Source organism: Patagioenas fasciata, chromosome 2, assembly GCF_037038585.1.
Source record: "Patagioenas fasciata isolate bPatFas1 chromosome 2, bPatFas1.hap1, whole genome shotgun sequence".
Taxonomy (NCBI): Eukaryota; Metazoa; Chordata; class Aves; order Columbiformes; family Columbidae; genus Patagioenas; species Patagioenas fasciata.
The window spans coordinates 151,416,132-151,433,830 of NC_092521.1; the positions used below are offsets into that span (position 1 = coordinate 151,416,132).

The 17,699-nt window shown below is 47.1% G+C and overlaps 2 protein-coding genes across 11 annotated transcripts in view; both read left to right on the forward strand.

The window, feature by feature from the left end:
• Positions 1-2,666, forward strand: part of MYO3A (myosin IIIA) — a 118,836-nt gene extending 116,170 nt beyond the window's left edge. For 5 of the 6 annotated variants that reach the window (XM_071805248.1, XM_071805249.1, XM_071805250.1 and 2 more), the window contains one exon: positions 1,224-2,666. In XM_071805248.1, the coding sequence (XP_071661349.1) occupies positions 1,224-1,338 (115 nt within the window). In that variant the 3' untranslated portion in view covers positions 1,339-2,666. The remainder of the gene's footprint in view (positions 1-1,223) is intronic. The other variant, XR_011737763.1, reaches the window with a different exon arrangement.
• A 1,516-nt stretch (positions 2,667-4,182) lies between these two features.
• The window catches only part of GAD2 (glutamate decarboxylase 2), a 39,884-nt gene continuing 26,367 nt past the window's right edge, over positions 4,183-17,699 (forward strand). Inside the window, exons 1-7 of one of the 5 annotated variants that reach the window (XM_065832013.2) lie at positions 4,183-4,501; positions 4,750-4,809; positions 4,967-5,116; positions 6,220-6,453; positions 11,292-11,382; positions 12,193-12,305; positions 16,211-16,326. In XM_065832013.2, the coding sequence (XP_065688085.1) occupies positions 4,426-4,501; positions 4,750-4,809; positions 4,967-5,116; positions 6,220-6,453; positions 11,292-11,382; positions 12,193-12,305; positions 16,211-16,326 (840 nt within the window). In that variant the 5' untranslated portion in view covers positions 4,183-4,425. Of the gene's footprint in view, positions 4,502-4,749; positions 4,810-4,966; positions 5,485-6,219; positions 6,454-11,291; positions 11,383-12,192; positions 12,306-16,210; positions 16,327-17,699 lie in introns of those variants that run through there. The other 4 variants (XM_065832014.2, XM_071805253.1, XM_065832017.2 and 1 more) reach the window with 4 other exon arrangements.

Here is a 17,699-nt window from a genome sequence, read left to right on the forward strand (position 1 = left end):
AAATACATATTTATACATCTTTATGTGTTTGTATCTTCTTGTGTCTTCAGATATGTAAGAAGAACTTGGAAAATATCTAGGTTGAAGGCTTAAGGGAAACACTAAGCCTGGGATGATTGTTGAGTCTGAAAATGTATCCATACTAGCAGAGGAAATGTTTGTGGAATATTTTGTGCCCCTTACATTTTTATTTTTTGGCATTTTTCAGGTAGGACTTGAAATAGCTTTAGAAAGGGGCTGAGAAGGCATAGAAGTTAATAATAACAGGGAAATACCATACTGTTTACATCCCGTGGAAAATGTTGCATTTCCAGCATTGTTAATTATGCCAAGCATGTCACCCTGAGCTCTGGTTTAGACGAATGAGAATTTTGCTACTAAAAGGGATTTCTTACCTTTTACTGTGTGCTGCTTTGATTGCATCCTAATCAGCTATAGTGAAAAAAATCTGTGTAACTTTAACATTTACACTGTTACCTCTGAGGGCAGATGAATGCAATTAAGAAACATTTCTGCACTTCAATAGCTCTTGAATGGGCTCATCTGGATAAGGACTATGCAGTCATTTCAATCTACAGAACTGAATCACTGAATATTTTCTATTTGGCAGTTTAACTTTGGTGCTGGTGTAGGACCAGTGGTGAGGTATGCCTCTAATGTAGAACACTACGATGTTTTGGAGTTATTTCAGAGTAATACACTTTTTAAATAACTGAGTTTTAATTTAATTTTGCTTCATTGATAACACTTGGTGCCAGGTCACCATTCCAGCCTGTCAGAGGTGGCTTCCGAAATAAAAAAAAGAAAAAGGACATGTACAGTGAGCTCCACAGGCAGGTTAAAAACAGAGCAAACACATTTATGGCAGCTGAAAATCTGGTTCAGTGATCCTGAGGAAAACACTACTGCACAGCACCCCCATGTTCTCAACATTTTAATGTCCTTCTATTATGTCTCCTTTGTAGAACATGTTGTTCTTCTGTGTTCATCCACTCTTAGCGTATAATGTGTTTGTTCCGAGGTGCCTGCTTTATGCAGCCGGGGAAGAGGCCTAGCAAAGTCAGTTAATTTTTTTTCTGCCTCCTTTTATTTACCCACCACCCCCACCTCTTCCCCCCCACCTATTCCCCCCGAGGGAGGAGGTTAAGCAGTTGATTAAGCCTGTTTGCCAAGGTAAATATTCTTGCTTTAATTTCTGAAACACTTCTTTGCTTAATCCCTAGGTCGAGGGTTGCAGAAAGCCCCCTGGAAGAGAGTAAAACCGAAGATAATCCCTATGACTACAGACGGCTGCTGCGGAAGACCTCACAGCGCCGGCGCCTTATCCAGCAGTTCTAGCTGCTGCTGCTGTTCCTGCTGCCATTTGGCTTTTATTAGCATAATCTTTTTTATCATTTTATACCATGTGCTTCCTTTTTTTTTTTAAATCCAATGTTTCAAGTTTACAACGTGTGTGTTCATGTGAATATACTGTGGTTTACAGCCCAACACCGTTGCAAAGGGACATTGTCAGTCACATTTCATATCCTTTAAGAAAATGTAGTGTAAAAATCAGATTTCTTTTGGATGCCAGTGCTACATCTTAAAATCATTAGACATTAAGCAGCTTAAATCTAGTTTACTTTCTTCAATGCATATTTCTTTCTTTTTTAGCATTTCATCAGCCTCATCCAATTAAAATAGATCATTTAGTTTATAGTTCCCTAGTCAAGCTTTCAAATTCCCATATGCACCTTCAAAAAACCTTAGTTATTGTTCTTAATTGTTTTACAGGAAAGAAGAATTACAAGAATGCCATAGGGGAATTTCTGCTCATTTAGGTTTACAATGCCTAAATTTTGGGATGAACTGTATGGCAACTGTCCCTCTAATAAAAACAAACATAAATGATTAGTTGGATAGCATACTGTGGCAGTTTATTTCATTATTGACTTTGCTGTAAAGCTACTAGCGGTTTTAAAGGTCAATATTGTGTGTATAATCCTTATGTTGGAGATGTTCATTTATGGGAAGTGTATCCAGCCCTCTCCTCTGCCTCTGGGCTTTGTGACTAATGATAAACTTTTAAATTGTGTTTGCTTTGTTTTCCTTTGCTTTAGATTTTTAGGAATCTTTATCTCTGGGGTACCAAGAAAGGAATAGAAATATGCTCTCTGGTTGACTGCTGCCTAAATGTAATCATCATTCTTAATCAGTTCCACTAGAAATTAAGTGGAAATAAAAGCAATAGCCATCGTGTTCAAATTTTCCCCCATTCCTTATTCAAAAGACTTTATTCCACAGAAACCACACAGATATTAAGAATTGCTGCACTTCCTTTCAGGATTCATAATTGCATGTTCCCAGCTACAAAGCAAGAGAAAGCAAATTTCATGATGCTGTATAGGGCCCTGATCCTGCTCCATTGCTTAGCTCTCCTAAATACTACAACTGGCGGCAGCAACAAGCCACAGGGGTTGGGTTTGTGTCTGTTCCTACCACACACTTTGCCCTTTCCCCAGAGACAGGTAACCATTGCTTCCTGATTTTTAACTAGTTAGAAGGATCTGCATCAGATTAAAATTTGCTCCAGTGTAAAATTTGTGATAAATTGTTTAAATTTTGAAATCAGTTTTAAAGTTGCTTTCTCATGTATCATTAAAAGCTAAATAAAAATGTACAAAACAGTTATATGGTTGGCTGTATCTGAATTAACACCCAGAACTGACAGAACACTGGACTGAGGCGTGAGTGAGCAAGGCAGGGAAGAGCTCACAGCAGCCTCTCACCACGGAAAGCCTGAGTTATCGTCTACGTTTCCTTAAAGCTGATGTGATCTGGAAACTGGAACAGATTAGTTTCAGAGATGCCTGGACTGGTTTTCTTTTATTTTCCCATCAGGGCAGTGTCGAAAAACAACAGGACACTGCCGTGAGACTTCAGGGGGACCTTCCTAGTAACCGTGTGGGTGCATGGCCTCGGCCGAGAGCAATGGCCTCGGCTGAGCATAGCCTGGGAGCCTCCCGGCCCTGGCTGGCAGGGAGCAGTGCGGGGCCTGGGTGACCAGAGCTCTCGGCAGGACCGAACCCTGGACTGGTGTGGTCTCGCCTGCCCCCCTCCTAGGGTTAAGGTTTGAAATCCTTCCTGTGCTGAGTGGGGACGCAGCCACGGCAAGCAAGGGCATCATGCTCCTGCGGGTAACTGGCTCGGGTGGAAGGGGCAGGTTCGGTTCCTTTCGAAAACGACGTCCGGAAGGGAGGTGGAGCGGTTGTTTTTCCCTTTCTCCAGTCTCGCCTCCAAGACCTGCTGTTCCCACGGGGCTGGAGAGATGAAGGCGACTCCACTGGGCTCCCCATCCCCGGGGTGCTGGGAGGAGACCCCGGAAGCGTCCTGGGGATGCCCGGAGAGATGTCGGGGCAGGCAGGTGCCGGAGCCAGGGACCACTAGGCAGCTGCGCAGGGCTCCTCTCGCCGCCTCCGCGGGCGCGCAGCCGGGACCCCTTTGCCCAGCCCGGGACCGGGAGGGGAGCGGGAGCCGCCCCCACCGGTCGCTGAGGGCAGGGCAGGGCAGGGCAGGGCCGGACCGGGAGGACAGCGGGTGCTCGGGAGGGCTGTCCCTTGCCCGCTCCGGGAGTGGACCCCTACTCCGCCGCCTGCGGCAGGGGCTGCCCCGACTTTGGCGCCTCAGCCCCGGAGTCCCCGGCTCGCAGCCACCGGGGTGCTCCGGTGCAGTGAGTGAAGGGCGGATAGTTTTCTCGGCGCTTTGCGGCTCACGGAATCGGGGACGCTTCCCCGTAGCACCACTGACCGGTGTCCCAACCCACTCCTCGGGGCCCCGGGCTGTACCGCTGCGGCCGCCCGCACCAAGGCTCGGAAAATCATCCTTCCCCTACGCGCAGCGCTCGGCGGCGCCAGAGGGCTCGTCCCCTCGCTCCCGGGCCGCCGCGCAGCGGCCGCATGGGCGGCGCGGCCGTCGGCGGGGTAGAAACGGCACAAGGCACGTCGCTCGCCATCTCCTCAAAGGCAGCTGCAGCTCCAGCCCAGGCTGCCCCCAGGGCTCGGGTCTGCCCCGAGCGCCTCCTCACCACACCCTCGGTGCAGGGGGCGGGGGACCCTTCACAGCAGCCGCCGGTGGAGCTGCGCACCTCGCGGGGCACCTCCCCCGGACCCGCCCGTCCCGTCCCGTCCCGTCCTGTCCTGTCCCAGGCGAAGGCCAGCGGCGCCTACAGGGACCGATCGCGGCAGCCCGCCGGAGCGCGCCCCGGGGGCGCCCACGGGAGACGCTCCCGCCCACGCGTGCCCGGGGCGCCCCCGCCCCTTTGCCTGCCGCCGCCTGGCGCAGACGCACGCACTTACACACCCGCACACTCACACTCACGCACACTCGCTCAGGCCGCCTGGGCTGCAGTTTGCCTCTCCTCGCCCGCCCCGCCGGTTCGCCTCCGCCATGGCAAGCCCCGGCTCCGGCTTCTGGTCCTTCGGGGCCGAGGAGGGCTCCGCGGCCGCCGAGAGCCCCGGCACAGGTAGGGGAGCGCCGAGTAGCCGGGCGGGACCAGCCCGACGGAGCCGCGGAGCCTCCGCGGCAGCGCTGCTCACTCGCCGGAGACCTGCTCGGCCGGCGGGACGGGGCGGCGGGGACAGACGGCGACTCTAGCTCGGTCCGGCGCGGCTCGGCTGGTCGGGGGGTCTAGGGGAGCAGTGCCAGTGTCGCACGAGGCGTCCACGGCCCGCGCCCGTCCCCACGGACCCTTCGCTTCGTTTTGTCTTGCAGCCAGAGCCTGGTGTCAGGTTGCCCAGAAGTTCACGGGAGGGATCGGAAACAAACTCTGCGGTAAGGGCAGGGAGGCCCCGGCAGCCGGCGGCGGAGGCAGAGCTGCCCGCCCGCGGAGGGCTGGCGGGCAGCCGCGGGCCCTGCCCCAGGGGAGGGGGGCGGGGGGACGGGGTCTGGTGTCGCGGTGCTGAGGCCCTGTGTCCGTGTCGCTGTCAAGCCCTGCTCTACGGAGATACCGAGAAGCCCGTGGAAACCGGCGCCAGGGCAGCCCCGGGGGCAGCGGAGCCGCGGCCGGCCTGTACCTGCGACAAAAAACCCTGCGGCTGCCAAAAAGCGGAGGTGAATTACGCCTTTCTGCACTCAACAGGTAACGGCGCTCCCGGGCCACGACACGTCTCTCCAACTAACAAAAAGCAGCGGTTCGGTCGGGAAATTGCCTCCGCCCGCGATGCACGGAGGACAGTGGGGCCCGAAGTGTGCGGCGGCTCCGCGGATCTCTGCGCCCCCAGCCCCGACCTACTCCTGCACCTCCCCGGCACCCGCGGGCGCTGGGCATTTATCAAACCCGCCAACACAACAAAAAAAAAAAAAAATCCAACCCCTAAACAAAAAAAAAAAAAACATCCTGAAAACAAAAGCAATAAAATCCCAGCGTGCTATTGCCTGCAGGTTGCTCTTTCTAAGGAACAGTGACAGCAGCGACCTTCTCGTTGAAGTCCCTGCGATGTAATTAAGGTTTGTGAGGAGGAGGGAGAAGAAGCGCTCTCTTTCTGATCTATTTTAATTCGAGGTGGTTTTGCACTTCATCTTTCCTGACCTTGGAGGTAGAGTGTCCACTGTTCAATAGGTCCCGGCTCCCCGTGGAAATGCCCCCTGCTCTGCCGTGCACAGCTGCTGCAGCCGCCCTGTGCTGGTGCTGCTGCCTGGCCGATCGCTCCCGGCTTACCCCAAATTAGGGGGTTCCACTACAGCTCAGCTCTGCCATAGACATCACACCTAAACAAAAGATGTCGGTGTGCACACTGAGAGACAGTGCAGCATTGCCTCGGAAAAAGGCATGAAATTATCAACAAGTTACCTGCACTGGAGAGTAACAGGGAAGGTATTTTATTGCAAGGAAAATCCCGGTTTTTATGGTGCTTCTTATAGCATTTATTTCCCAATCTTTTATTGAGATTAATTTTTCCTTTTTTCTTGTTTCCCTGCTCTCTCACATGGTCGTAAAAATTAGTCTGAAATATACTGTGGGCAAAATTTGCTATTTTAGATAGGAAATTAAAACCTAACTATCATCTTTCCAAACAATCCTTAAAATACAGTCTTACCAATTTACTTATTAAGTGAAAACATAGTCTATTTGTACCGAGCACAGTGAAAAAGATTTCCTAAACATAAATGGGGGAATCTTTTCTCCAAAATCTGTGTATATGTTCATAAAACGAAGTTAACTTTTCATTTCTCCTTTCCCAGATCTTCTGCCAGCATGCAATGGAGAAATAACAACGATGTCTTTCCTACAAGATGTTGTGGACATTTTACTTCAGTATGTGGTGAAAAGTTTTGATAGATCAACGAAAGTCATTGATTTCCATTACCCAAATGAGCTGCTCCAGGAATATAACTGGGAACTGGCAGACCAGCCACAGACCTTGGAAGAAATTTTATTGAACTGCAGAACGACTCTGAAGTATGCAATTAAAACAGGTAATAGCCATGCTCATTTTCTACCCTGTATGGTCTCATCCATTGATTAAAGGTGTCATTTAGTTTTATCTTGAAACGTTAAAGATTGAAGCAGCGATTGTATTTGGTCAGTTCCATGCAATTTCTAACAGAGACAGAAATCGTTTTCCTAAATGATAAAATACTCCAGCAGCCTTGTCTCTGTAGCTGTCACTGCAGCGTCGCACGCCCTTTCCCATTTAAAATTAATGCCTCTGTGCGTCGGAGTTACCGAGTGTGCCACTGAGCAGCCTTTTCAGCACCTTTGCGACTTTGCTCGTTTCCTTTTCATCGATGTTCGTGTGATGGGCCGGGGGTGGCCCCTCGCTCCCCGCAGGGCGGGGGGCGCGGAGCTGGGAGGCAGCCGGGGCGGGAGGAGCGGGGAGGTCCCTGCAGGGGGCCAGCGGGGACCAGCCCGTTTAGCAGCCAAAATCGCAAAAGCGTCCTGTAAATGGGAGCTCTGAGCGGCCATTTGTCGTGTCTTTCCCCTTACCTGGAGAACATAAAAATAGGAAAAATTGGTGGAACTGCCCACAGGAGTATAGTGGTGTTTTGCTTTTGTTGTTTCAGGTTTTTTGTTTTGGTTTGGTTTTTTTGTTGTCTTTTTCTTCCCCCCCCAACTTTAGGCTGAAGCAATAAAAACAAAGCCCGAATTGTTTTAGTAACCTTTGTCGTTGTTGTTTTTCACTGGAGAGAGCAGGGGTGTGTTGACTCCCGCCTGTCTGGGACCCCCAGCCTGGCCCCAGGCGTGGGGAAGCCCCCGGCTCCGCTCCCGGGGCCACCTTAAATTAACTGCGGTGGAGCGGACAAAAAGCGGAGCTACAATTACGGCTGTGATTGAGAAATAATGTGGATTGCAGGGAGCTCTTAGTGGGAACTTGAATTACGGAGAAATTGCTTATAAATAAATGTGTTGCAATTACTGAAAGAGACTGATTTGTGAATAGAGGTTGAGGGGAAAACAAAAACCAGGTTTTTTCATCTTTTGAGAACAGAACAGTCTGATCCCAGTGAAGATTGTGGGTGATCTGTGTAATTCTCGTTTAGAGCTGGAAGTGTCCAACTGAATGTTTTTGATGCGTGAGTTGGGTACTGTCAAAATGTCTGTAAAATATTGGAATAAATAGTTAGATAAATGGTGTCCACAGGAACCAAGTCGATCAGTCCAGTGATCCATGTGATGTGTCTGGATAGGGCACAGAAAACATATTTTCACAGAATGCTGTGAAACACAGAATCCGTGAGTCTGGGAAATCGTTAATCTTTTTTTTTGTCATAGCCTGTTTGACGTAATGGACCTATTTAATTTTGAGCATCCAAAAGAGACTCTTTAAAATAATGTTATCGTTTCTCTTCCCTCTGGAAATATGTGAAGCTTTCATTTCTTAGTATTTTTTTACTTCGTTTTAATGAAAATAATGTTTTCAAGGTCTGAGGACGGGTGCGTGGGGGGGTTGTGTGAGATGCAGCGGCATAGCCGGGTTCACCCGCGGGGCCAGGGGTGTGGAGCCGCTGTCTGAGGCGGCTGCCCCAGCCAGGGGGGGCATGAAACGTGTGGGATTTACACCCGGGGCCCTTTGGCATATGCTTCGAGGTAAAAGGCTTGAGTTAGCCTCAGAGGAAGGACAATGCAGTGAGGTTTCTGGCGGCAGGGGTCTGCATCCGTTCCTGCTGCAGGAGCCAGGACATGGCCCCTCCTGGGCTGGGGGGGCCTGGGCAGCGTTTGGCTGTGTGACCAGGAGGCAGATTGGAAAATAAATTGTATTTCTTAGATTAGCCTCACAGCTGGATCCCCAAGTCCCAGCACTGATCCCCAGTTGGGATTCGAAGAGCCGGATGGCTGATTTTTTGGCCGAGGGGCAGGTGTGGGATGCTCCCAGGTGTTGCCTGTGTACCATGGCTTGTGGGGGTGTCTGGGGGAGCCACACGTGGCTCTCTGCCCCCTTACTGGCTACTGGGCATCCACCACTGGTGAGAATTTCAGCTGAGAGAATATATTATAGAAGGCAGCATTTGTGAATGCAGGGACAGAGATGTGAAATTCAGTTCCTGTGCAATGCTCACAGAGGAAATTGAAATGTGAGTGTTTAAAAATGGCTTGGAAAGCCTGGGAAGGGTGTGAGGAGCTGATGCTGGTCCCGCCTTGCCCCTGGCAGGCCCTGGTGCCAGTAGCAGGCCATGTGTACTGTGGGGCTAGGAGCAACGCCAAACCCAGTGCCGCCAGCCATGCCTTTCTTCGTGCTGTCCAGCTTTGCCCAGCCATTGTCATTGCTTCCCCGTTGAGGCTGCAGACATTGCATGTTAATGATAGGGGATGTCTGTGCCTGAAACCAAGTGCAAGTGAAGCGTGTTTGAGAGGAGGGTGCATGGGGCAAAGGCACGTCCTCAGCAGGGAAAGCCCGTCCCTGTGCCTCAGCCCTGGCTCTTCCCCATCATCTCTCGATTTACACTGGGATATACATAAATATGTTGTATGTTGCTAAACCAACCAGTAAGCAGTAATCTCCTATTTTCACATCTCCCCTCTCCCCACAACTTGTCAATCTCTTCCAGTCACCTCTTTGTTGGGTGACAAGCACGACAAAGAATGTGTGTTTCAGGCAGATGGAACCCAGGCAGTGATTTTTGAGCACCTCTCCTGGACTCTTTTACCTGGCCAGTGGAGTCTGTCTTTTAAGCTAATCCACAATTTTCTGTGGCCATCTAGCTCAGGAAAGAGAGCTCAGGTGTCAAATGAATGGACAAACCCTTGCAGCTGAGGCTGAGGTCGGATTGGGTCTTACGTTTTCTGCTGTCACATGTTAAAGCCATGTTGCAGAAGGGACAGGCACTGAGTGGAGGGGGCCATGTTACAGGTGTAGGTGCTGGGCGCTCTGCCAGCAGCTGCCCCAGCAGCAGCAGCTCTTGTTACCTCTGTAGTAACATCTCTGTAGGGGCACAACGCTGATACACCGACCTTGCTCGCTCCAGGGCATGGCTGCCCTGACCCCTGTGTGCTGTTGGCCCCGTTCCTGTGGTGGTTCCCAAAGCAGGAGGTGTGCTGTGGGGTTTCCTTGAAGAAACAAGCAGTGACAACAGGGCTGTTGCCTGGGGCTGGGCATGGAGCTGACAGAGAGCTGCCGAGACACTGCAGCTGCAAATAGAAATTCTGCTATTCTCCAGCTTTTCAGTGCATATTTATTTCCTAAGCAGGAGGTTTTCTGGCATCTTTGAGCCTTCCTGTGGTCCAGATTCACCAAAGGCTTTCAGCTCCTAATTTTGTGTTGTTTTCTGGTGGAATTTGGGACCCTGCTTGGACCCTGGCTATGAATTTGAACCCAAGCTATAAATATCAAAACTCTCTCAAAAATAAAATCCCATCATCAGGGAGATGCAGTCCTGTGCAGACAGAGCCCCTGCCATGGGATTGCTGTGGCTTTGGCAGTGGTGTCATGGCACACACATGCCCCAGGCCCACCTACCCCATTCTAGAGAGTTGCGTTGGGGGCTGGACTCTGTTAATCCTGCTGGGTGTCAGCAGAATCCATCACTGCCTGAGAGGGTCTGACTGCATGTCCTGGGTAGTGTGGACCAGGGGAAGGTGGCAGAAGTCAGGCCGGATGGCAGTGGCGTGGGGCTCATCTCAGGTTAAGGGTGCAGGGAGCTGGATTTTTCATGTGCACCCTCTCTGCCGCTTATCCCCTGCTCTAGTCCATCTGCATAGCCCAAATACTCTGTGTGCTGCAAGGTGGGAGCTGGGAGCAATTTCCCCGTGCTGTTCTGCCAGCCATGTGTCCGTGCCTGATAAGAGGCCACTGGAGACCAAAGATAAGTTTTCTCTTGGTGCTGGGTCTGCATTTCCTCAATCATCTTGCTCTGTCTTTTGTTTTCTGTGATGGCAATAACAGTATGTCATCTGTGGGTCAGGACAGAGGTTTTCCAAGCAGAGTCTCCTGTCCTTTTGAGCCAGAGGGTGTTTAAGTAGTTGTGAACCATCCATAATTGGTACAGGTAATTATACCACTGAACAGCAGCTTGCGGGGAGCAGCTAGTAAAAACGGAGTTTTAATGGTTCTTGGAATTAATGGCTGTAGGCACGTTTTTAAGAAAAATCTCTAACAGGTTTTTAGAAAAAAATCAGGAGCCAATTAGATTAACCAGGTAAATGGACTATCAGCTCATTGAATATATTCTTGCGCATCATTCTGCTGGGGCAGCAATGCTGGTTTTCATGGGGTTTGTTTAAAATCACAATTGTGAGCAGCGAGATTATTTGTAATTGCACTCTAACAGGGAAGAAATGACGAGGACCGCTACCTTTCCTGCCATCTTCGTACAATCATCAGCCTTTGAGTCATGTGCAAAGCAGTCACCAAAATGTTCCATTTTCTCATTTCGCCTTGTCTATTATAATCATTAGCCATTCATCACTGATGTTATATGTACTGGCAAGCTCTTCAGATGGTGTCTCGTGCGTGCCTTTCAAAGCTAGCCAGGCAAAAACACATCCAGTGACAACATGTGACACACTAACAGGAGCAAACAGCTATTTTTGTGAGGCAGCGATGTGCTAATTTTCAAGGCATATTGAGAGGATAATAGAGAATGTTGGAATTCATTATTTTGCGTTCAGTGTAATTACTCTGATTTTACTGAGTTTGGAATGAGAAAGGAGAGAAATCCTTTCTTTTCCAAGAAATGTATTTATTGCTGTTTGCTTTGTTTTGTACCTTGAAAGCACTTCCTTCTCTATAGAAATCCAGAGGTAAATATACCGTTCAGCACTGAATAGTTTCATTCAGAGTCATCAGTCTTTTGATAACATTTTCCATCTTATACAGGGCACCCTAGATATTTTAATCAACTTTCAACTGGATTGGACATGGTTGGATTGGCAGCAGACTGGCTGACATCAGCAGCAAATACTAATATGTAAGTAGCAGACTTTTTTCCATAATAATATTTAATGTAATTTTACAGTTATAGTCTAAAATATTAACTGCTGTAGCTGAATGAAAGAATACTTTTATGTTAAGGTTTCTGGAAAAACAATTGTGTGCTTTTTAAATGTTTGCTACAGCTATTTACGTGAAGACTTTCAACATTTTCCTATAGGCTGTCCTCTGTAAAATTTCATCATACTAATATGATGTCAGTTTTGCGACCCCCCCAAAAAACCCAGAAAAAATATTTTAACAATTTGCATGCATAAATATGTAAAACAAAAGGTGCGCTAAGTGAGCAGTTGCATTCATGTAGAGGGGTTATGTACAATTCATACTCAGAGCAGTTAGAGCCATTGCTTTCTGTAAGAAAGAGGTGCAGAATTTGAACTGTGGGGGTTTTTTTAACATTGGGACTAGGAAGCATTTTTGTGCACTTGCTTAGCTCCATGCACTGTCTCGTCATCGTGAATAGGGCTGCTGATGTGTGTGCTCCTAGATGTGCATGAAGGTTTTTGCAAGGAGAGGGTCTAACTACCCAGCAGCTCTTGGGCCTGGAAAAGGTGGGCAAGGTTTGTTTCACTGAAATGGCTGGAAATGGAGTCTCAAGCACTCTCAGCATTTCTCTTTCTAGATATTTGACATCAAATCGGAAGGAAGATTATCAAAAGTACTGTAAAACAGAACTCTACCCAGTGCAAGATAGAGTATATTGTGGCTATAATGTAATGTAATATTGGAAAAAGATGTGTTAGTATTGTAGATGAAAGCATTAAATATGGACATTACTACATTTCAGGTTCACCTATGAAATTGCTCCAGTGTTTGTACTTTTGGAATATGTCACACTAAGGAAAATGAGAGAGATGATTGGCTGGCCAGGGGGCTGTGGCGATGGGATATTTTCACCTGGTACATGATATTTCAAGCTTTCTTTATTTTTCAGACTATGCTATATGACATCCCCTGTGGTTAAAGACTAAACATAATTAAATATGCATGTTTGAGAGGACACTTGCCTATAACCACCGGTGGCCTCTTTGAGATAAAGTATTGCATGTTTATGAATTTTAGGGATGTGATTCTGAGGGTCTGTTTGAGCAAATTGCACTGCATTATGAGCAGCTGTTATGGCACATGGGAAACATAATCAGAAGAGACATTTGCCTTGCAGTTTGCTTTGCCCCTGCTTTTTATGGATTACATGAGATAGGAAGAGTATTGCATTTATAATGAAGGGAAGAAACAGAACAATTCTGTCCATCACTGCAGGGGAAATTGGAGCAAAGAGGGAAAGACTAGCATACCTTTAAGTCATTTTAGTCTGCAGTTGGCTTTCCATGTGTGAGCTGGCCTCTTGGACTCAAGGGGGTACTTGGGTGGGGAGTTAATCTGAGTGCTTAAAGACTCAGAAACCTGGTTCCTTCAGGGCAAGTCAATAAAGCAAAAAATGAGTGTGATTAACTGTAGAGAAATCATTGACTCTGACAAACCCTACATTGTTAAGACCTTTTTTTTTTTTTAATCATTCCACTTAGTCTTTTGATTTATACTCTGTCACTGCCTATCTTATTCTGGAACTTCATTGCTAAAAATGTTGGCCTATCTCACTGAATTGCAAAAAAATGGGAGAATTTACATTGGGCATAACATCTTGGCTTGTCCAAAGAGAACAGACTGATAGCTGATGGGGAAGGAAAAGAAAGTTCATTGACCTAATAGAGAGAGAAAGAGTATTTGGACTATCGAGCAAAGGAAGGGCCTCAGCGATAACAGTCTAGGATGCCCAGCTCTCTGAGGGCTTAAATAGTAAAGTTCATGCTGTGCAGAAGATCAGGCAAGACTTATCTTCAGCTTCTCACATCTGAATGCACATGTGGGAAGTGGTGCAGAAGTTTTGTCTTGAGCCTTTCCACAGAGGTGGAGAAAAAGATGAGAAGAATTTACATTAATTCTTGTTGAATCCTTATTTAAAAAGCACCGAGAGCAAAAGCTCTGATGGCTTTCACTGTAGTGCTTAGAGGTCCTGACCAAAACCATGGCCTCCATCACACAGAGCAGTATCTAAATATGTATCACAAGCCCAGAACCTATGATAAAGTTATTTGGAACTGGACAGTGCTTGGTTACTGTCCAGTCCCTGGCCTGACTCAGTACAGCTGGTCTTCAGTTCCTCAGTTTGAAGGCTTGAGCCACAGTAGCCGCACTGGGCTGGTCAGGGACATTAAGAGGGGAGAGAAGAGCAATAGCAATGCTGCTGAGCAAGACCTGCTGGGCAGAGGCTGGGCACGGGTGGCAGGAGGGGGTGAAAGGCTCGGTGCAAGTGCCAGATCTGCCCAAGCCTGGCAAACTGTGCATGAGATGGTGTGAGTCAGGAAAGATGGATGCCTCAGGAGGAACCACCGTCCCTCCCAGGTCAGCGAGAGGTCCCTGCCGGAGCTGGGGGCCAGGAGGTTGCTAGTGTGTCAGGATGCTAGAGCCCACTTAGTGGAGCTGAAATCTGCATGGGGTCGGGCTCTCTGGCAGATGCGGACCTGTGCTGACTGTTGGCACTGCCACTCCCCTCATCCTTTCTTTCACTGGTTTGTGCAAAGTGCATCTCTCTAATTCACTCTCTTAAAACAGCAATATCCAGTGTGCAGGTTCTGCTTTTTTAGGCAATAATTAAAATAATCTCTATGCTGTCTTCTCATTTCAAACTGTCACAGCTTCAGCTGAAGGCCTTACTGTTGTGAAGAAAAGGTTCTCACGCTCTGCATTCTCTGGAATGAAATATGCCGTATCAATACATGCAAAGCATAAAGGCCTGATTAGATTCTCCAAATTCTGTAGGTTTGTTTTGTTGCCTGCAATTAGCTGTGGGTGTAAACACAGCTGCAAAATTAAAGGCAGAATGTGGGCTTATTAATAAGCTTAGGGTTAAATGGTTAGGTAATAAATACTAATAGGAAAGCATGATATTGAAGAAACTTCATGTTTCAGTCTTGATTCTTTTGACACTGAGCAAATGGCTTTGGACAAAGCCATTTTAGGCCAAATTTCTTCAACTTGGGCACCTTATTTCAGTCACTTAAATCATCAGCAGCAGCTGTTACATGACATCTGCATTTTTTAGGGACGGGTACCCAACCATTTCCTCTTAATCTTCCCATTTCTTGTTTTGTCATTTGTAGAAGAGGTGTAGAAATGTGTTCATATCTCTCAAGATAGTTGAAAGGACAAGAAAAAGTGTGATCTGAACTGACCTCCATGCCAGTGATGCCATCCCTCTGTGGCATTTCTCCTTGGATCTACAGGATGACCACTGGGGTCAGGGAGAGCCCGGAGCAGGGGCAGCCTCACTGCAAGAGCAGAGCCAGGACGCTGATGAGAAATGACAGGCACAGTTTCTCTGGGCTATGGAACAGTATTTATATATCTAGTGGGATAACTACAAATCTTAGAAAAGTCAAAATGATGTTAAATTTGCCAGCACATACACCCTGCTGGTGAAATGTGATGTAACGTCACTGCTTTCAGCAGAGCTACCTTGGTCTGCTCCACGAGTCGATTTTGTCTTATCCCACCCTGGCTGTCCAAGCGTTGCGTGTCTGCCCTGGGCTAGTTACCACAGTTCCTATATATTCATGGGAGAGAGATGGATGCATTTGCAGGGCAAGTCATCCCACCCATCACAAGCATAAACTGAACCATTTTCTGGAAGTGCCTGTCTTGTGCTCTCCATTCCATTCTTAGGTGGATGAAAGTTGGGTTACTAGAACTCAACCTCACCTGCACTCTGACCTGTGCATTTAAGAGCCTAAAACTGCGATCACTATACACCTTCACTTTGTATAAATATATGTGCATAAGCATCAATATGTAGTCAATCTGTATATATATATAGAGAGAGAGTATATATACAGGATAAAACTGGTGGATTTTATGTATACATGTCTGTGTGTGTGTGTTTATGTGTGTACATATGTAAAAGCACTTGGACTCTGCCTCAGGTTCTGTATTATATTCCCATAGTGCTCATGCAGCATTAATGTATAACCAAACATTGCTCCACTGTAGACACAGAGGCTCAGTTTGTAAAAATCTCAAAAACAAAAAATGAAGTGCTCAATTTATGCATTGATAGTTGACATATGTGAACAGAATACTGTAGAGCTGTCATCTGATACCCATCTTGAAGTGGGTAAAATACCCATCTTGAAGTGGGAATTTTAAGTCAGAGGATGCCAGTGATTTTAAGGCTAGTGTTAGGGACATTAAACCTTTTCCCCTTGCTCCCATCAGAGGACAAATAAAGAGAAAAATACTTGTTAGAATTACTTTTTCCTTTCTCTTCCCTCCTCACACTCCAGTTATCCAGAAGGTGGTATCTGTTGGGACTCACTGTGTGGGTTTCCTCAGAGCCAGGGCATGAAAAATCACCCTGATTTGGGAGGGGTGAGCACAGCTGAGTTTGCACTTGGCAGCCCCCTGGGAAGTTGCCTTGTGGTGGCATCCGCTTGGGAGGTGGAACAGAATTGGGACTATGTGTGTGGAAAGACAAGATTTGGGACTAAAGGAGAGATGGTAACAAAAATGGGAATGGAAGGAAACCCCCATCATTTTTTGCAGCAGTATTTTTTGCATGAATTGTTATTTGGGTGTAGTAGACCCTGTTATTACACAACCCAGCTGTGAGGAGCATCAGGAAGAAGAATCTGCCATTAGGCAGGAACATGAACATTTCAGTTAGAAAAACTGTAGCAAGACTTGTCGTTTGTTCTGCAATAATATTACAATGCATAGAAAAAGTAACAGTGTATTACTGTGGACTCCAGGTGGTGCCATATCTAACATGTATGCTATGTTGATTGCACGTTTCAAGATGTTCCCAGAAGTTAAAGAAAAAGGAATGGCAGCTATTCCCAGACTGGTTGCCTTCACATCAGAACATGTATGTGTTTCTGTTTTCTCCTATCTGTTATATCTGCTTGTACGAATTTATGATGAAGAAAATAGCTAAACAGGAATGTGTAGCTGGCTGTCTTCATTTCTGTTATTCCTTCACTGGGAACAAAAAAAAGGGGAGGGGCTGGCTTTTGGTGTACAGAGGGATGAGCTGTGCAGTCATCTGTGGCTGAAAGCCAGAGAGAGAAGGTTCTACAAACCACTGCCATTTTTTTGCTCTCACTTTTGGCTGCACAAATGGTAAGGACCACATCAAACAATGAGAGCTTATCATCAGGATTCAGCACTTTCTGCCAAAATGTCTTTTGTTTGGGTCACTGAGAGAACAGAAAGTCACTGTGAGTCAAAATTTTTCTAGCTGAATCCACTCCTGCTGTTATTTAATGAGGGTGATAACATACATGAAGACAGTAGCATGGAAATGCTCTGTGTGTGTACAGCAGAGCAGCTGCTGTATATGATGGGGAGCTGGGCTTTGCTGTGGGTTTCTATTTGTGAGCAAAAGCTTCAGCACACGGGCTCATGACAGGCACCAACGGGATCTGGCACAGCAAGAGGTGAGGGGAGGTGTGCCCTGGAGAAATCAGAGTGGTCCTCATGGGAGAAACATGGAGTCTTTGGCTCTTCGAATAACTATCCAGGAGTCGTATTTCTGTCCATATTGTGAGGGTTGTTTTGGGTTTATGGCCATTTAAGCTGCCCTGCAGCTTGTAGTGGAGAATGTGTGTGCAAGAGAAAGGGGAAAAGGAAGGATTATACCCAGGAGGGGCTGTGAGCTCTCTTCAGCATTCATGGCCCCTTCTAAATTTCTCTCCAGCTGTGTGGGTTTGGCCAGAAAGGACTCTTTCATGGCTGGGGCTCAGCAAGATGCTGTTCATGTTAGGTGACAGCATCCTCCTAGCTACCTGTTTTGACTTATCAGAGAACATGTGTGCGTTCTTAGTGAGTGTGAAGAGCCTAAAAACTGGTCAGAAATGTCTGGAAGGACTTCCCTCAGAGGATGGCAATAAGATGAGATGAGATACACAACTGTGGGCTCCACATTGCAGAATAATTGTCCCCAAAGCAGTCAGAGGGAAGGATATTCTACAAATGAGTAGCAACTCTCCAAAGTTGACTGTACAGCTAGAGATGCATTAATCATATGAAAGTTACAGACCTAATAAGTCTTGCAAATAAGGTTCAGCATGATTATTTAAAATAACAAATCCTATTAATAATTAGACAATTTCATTGTATTCATAGTGATGAAATGTTGAACAATGAACCAAATTGTGCTGTCAGTCTCAAAATAATGAAATGAGCTTTAATAATTGTGTTTTCATGCCAGGGAAGAAGCAGTTCCCTTAGCAAATTAAA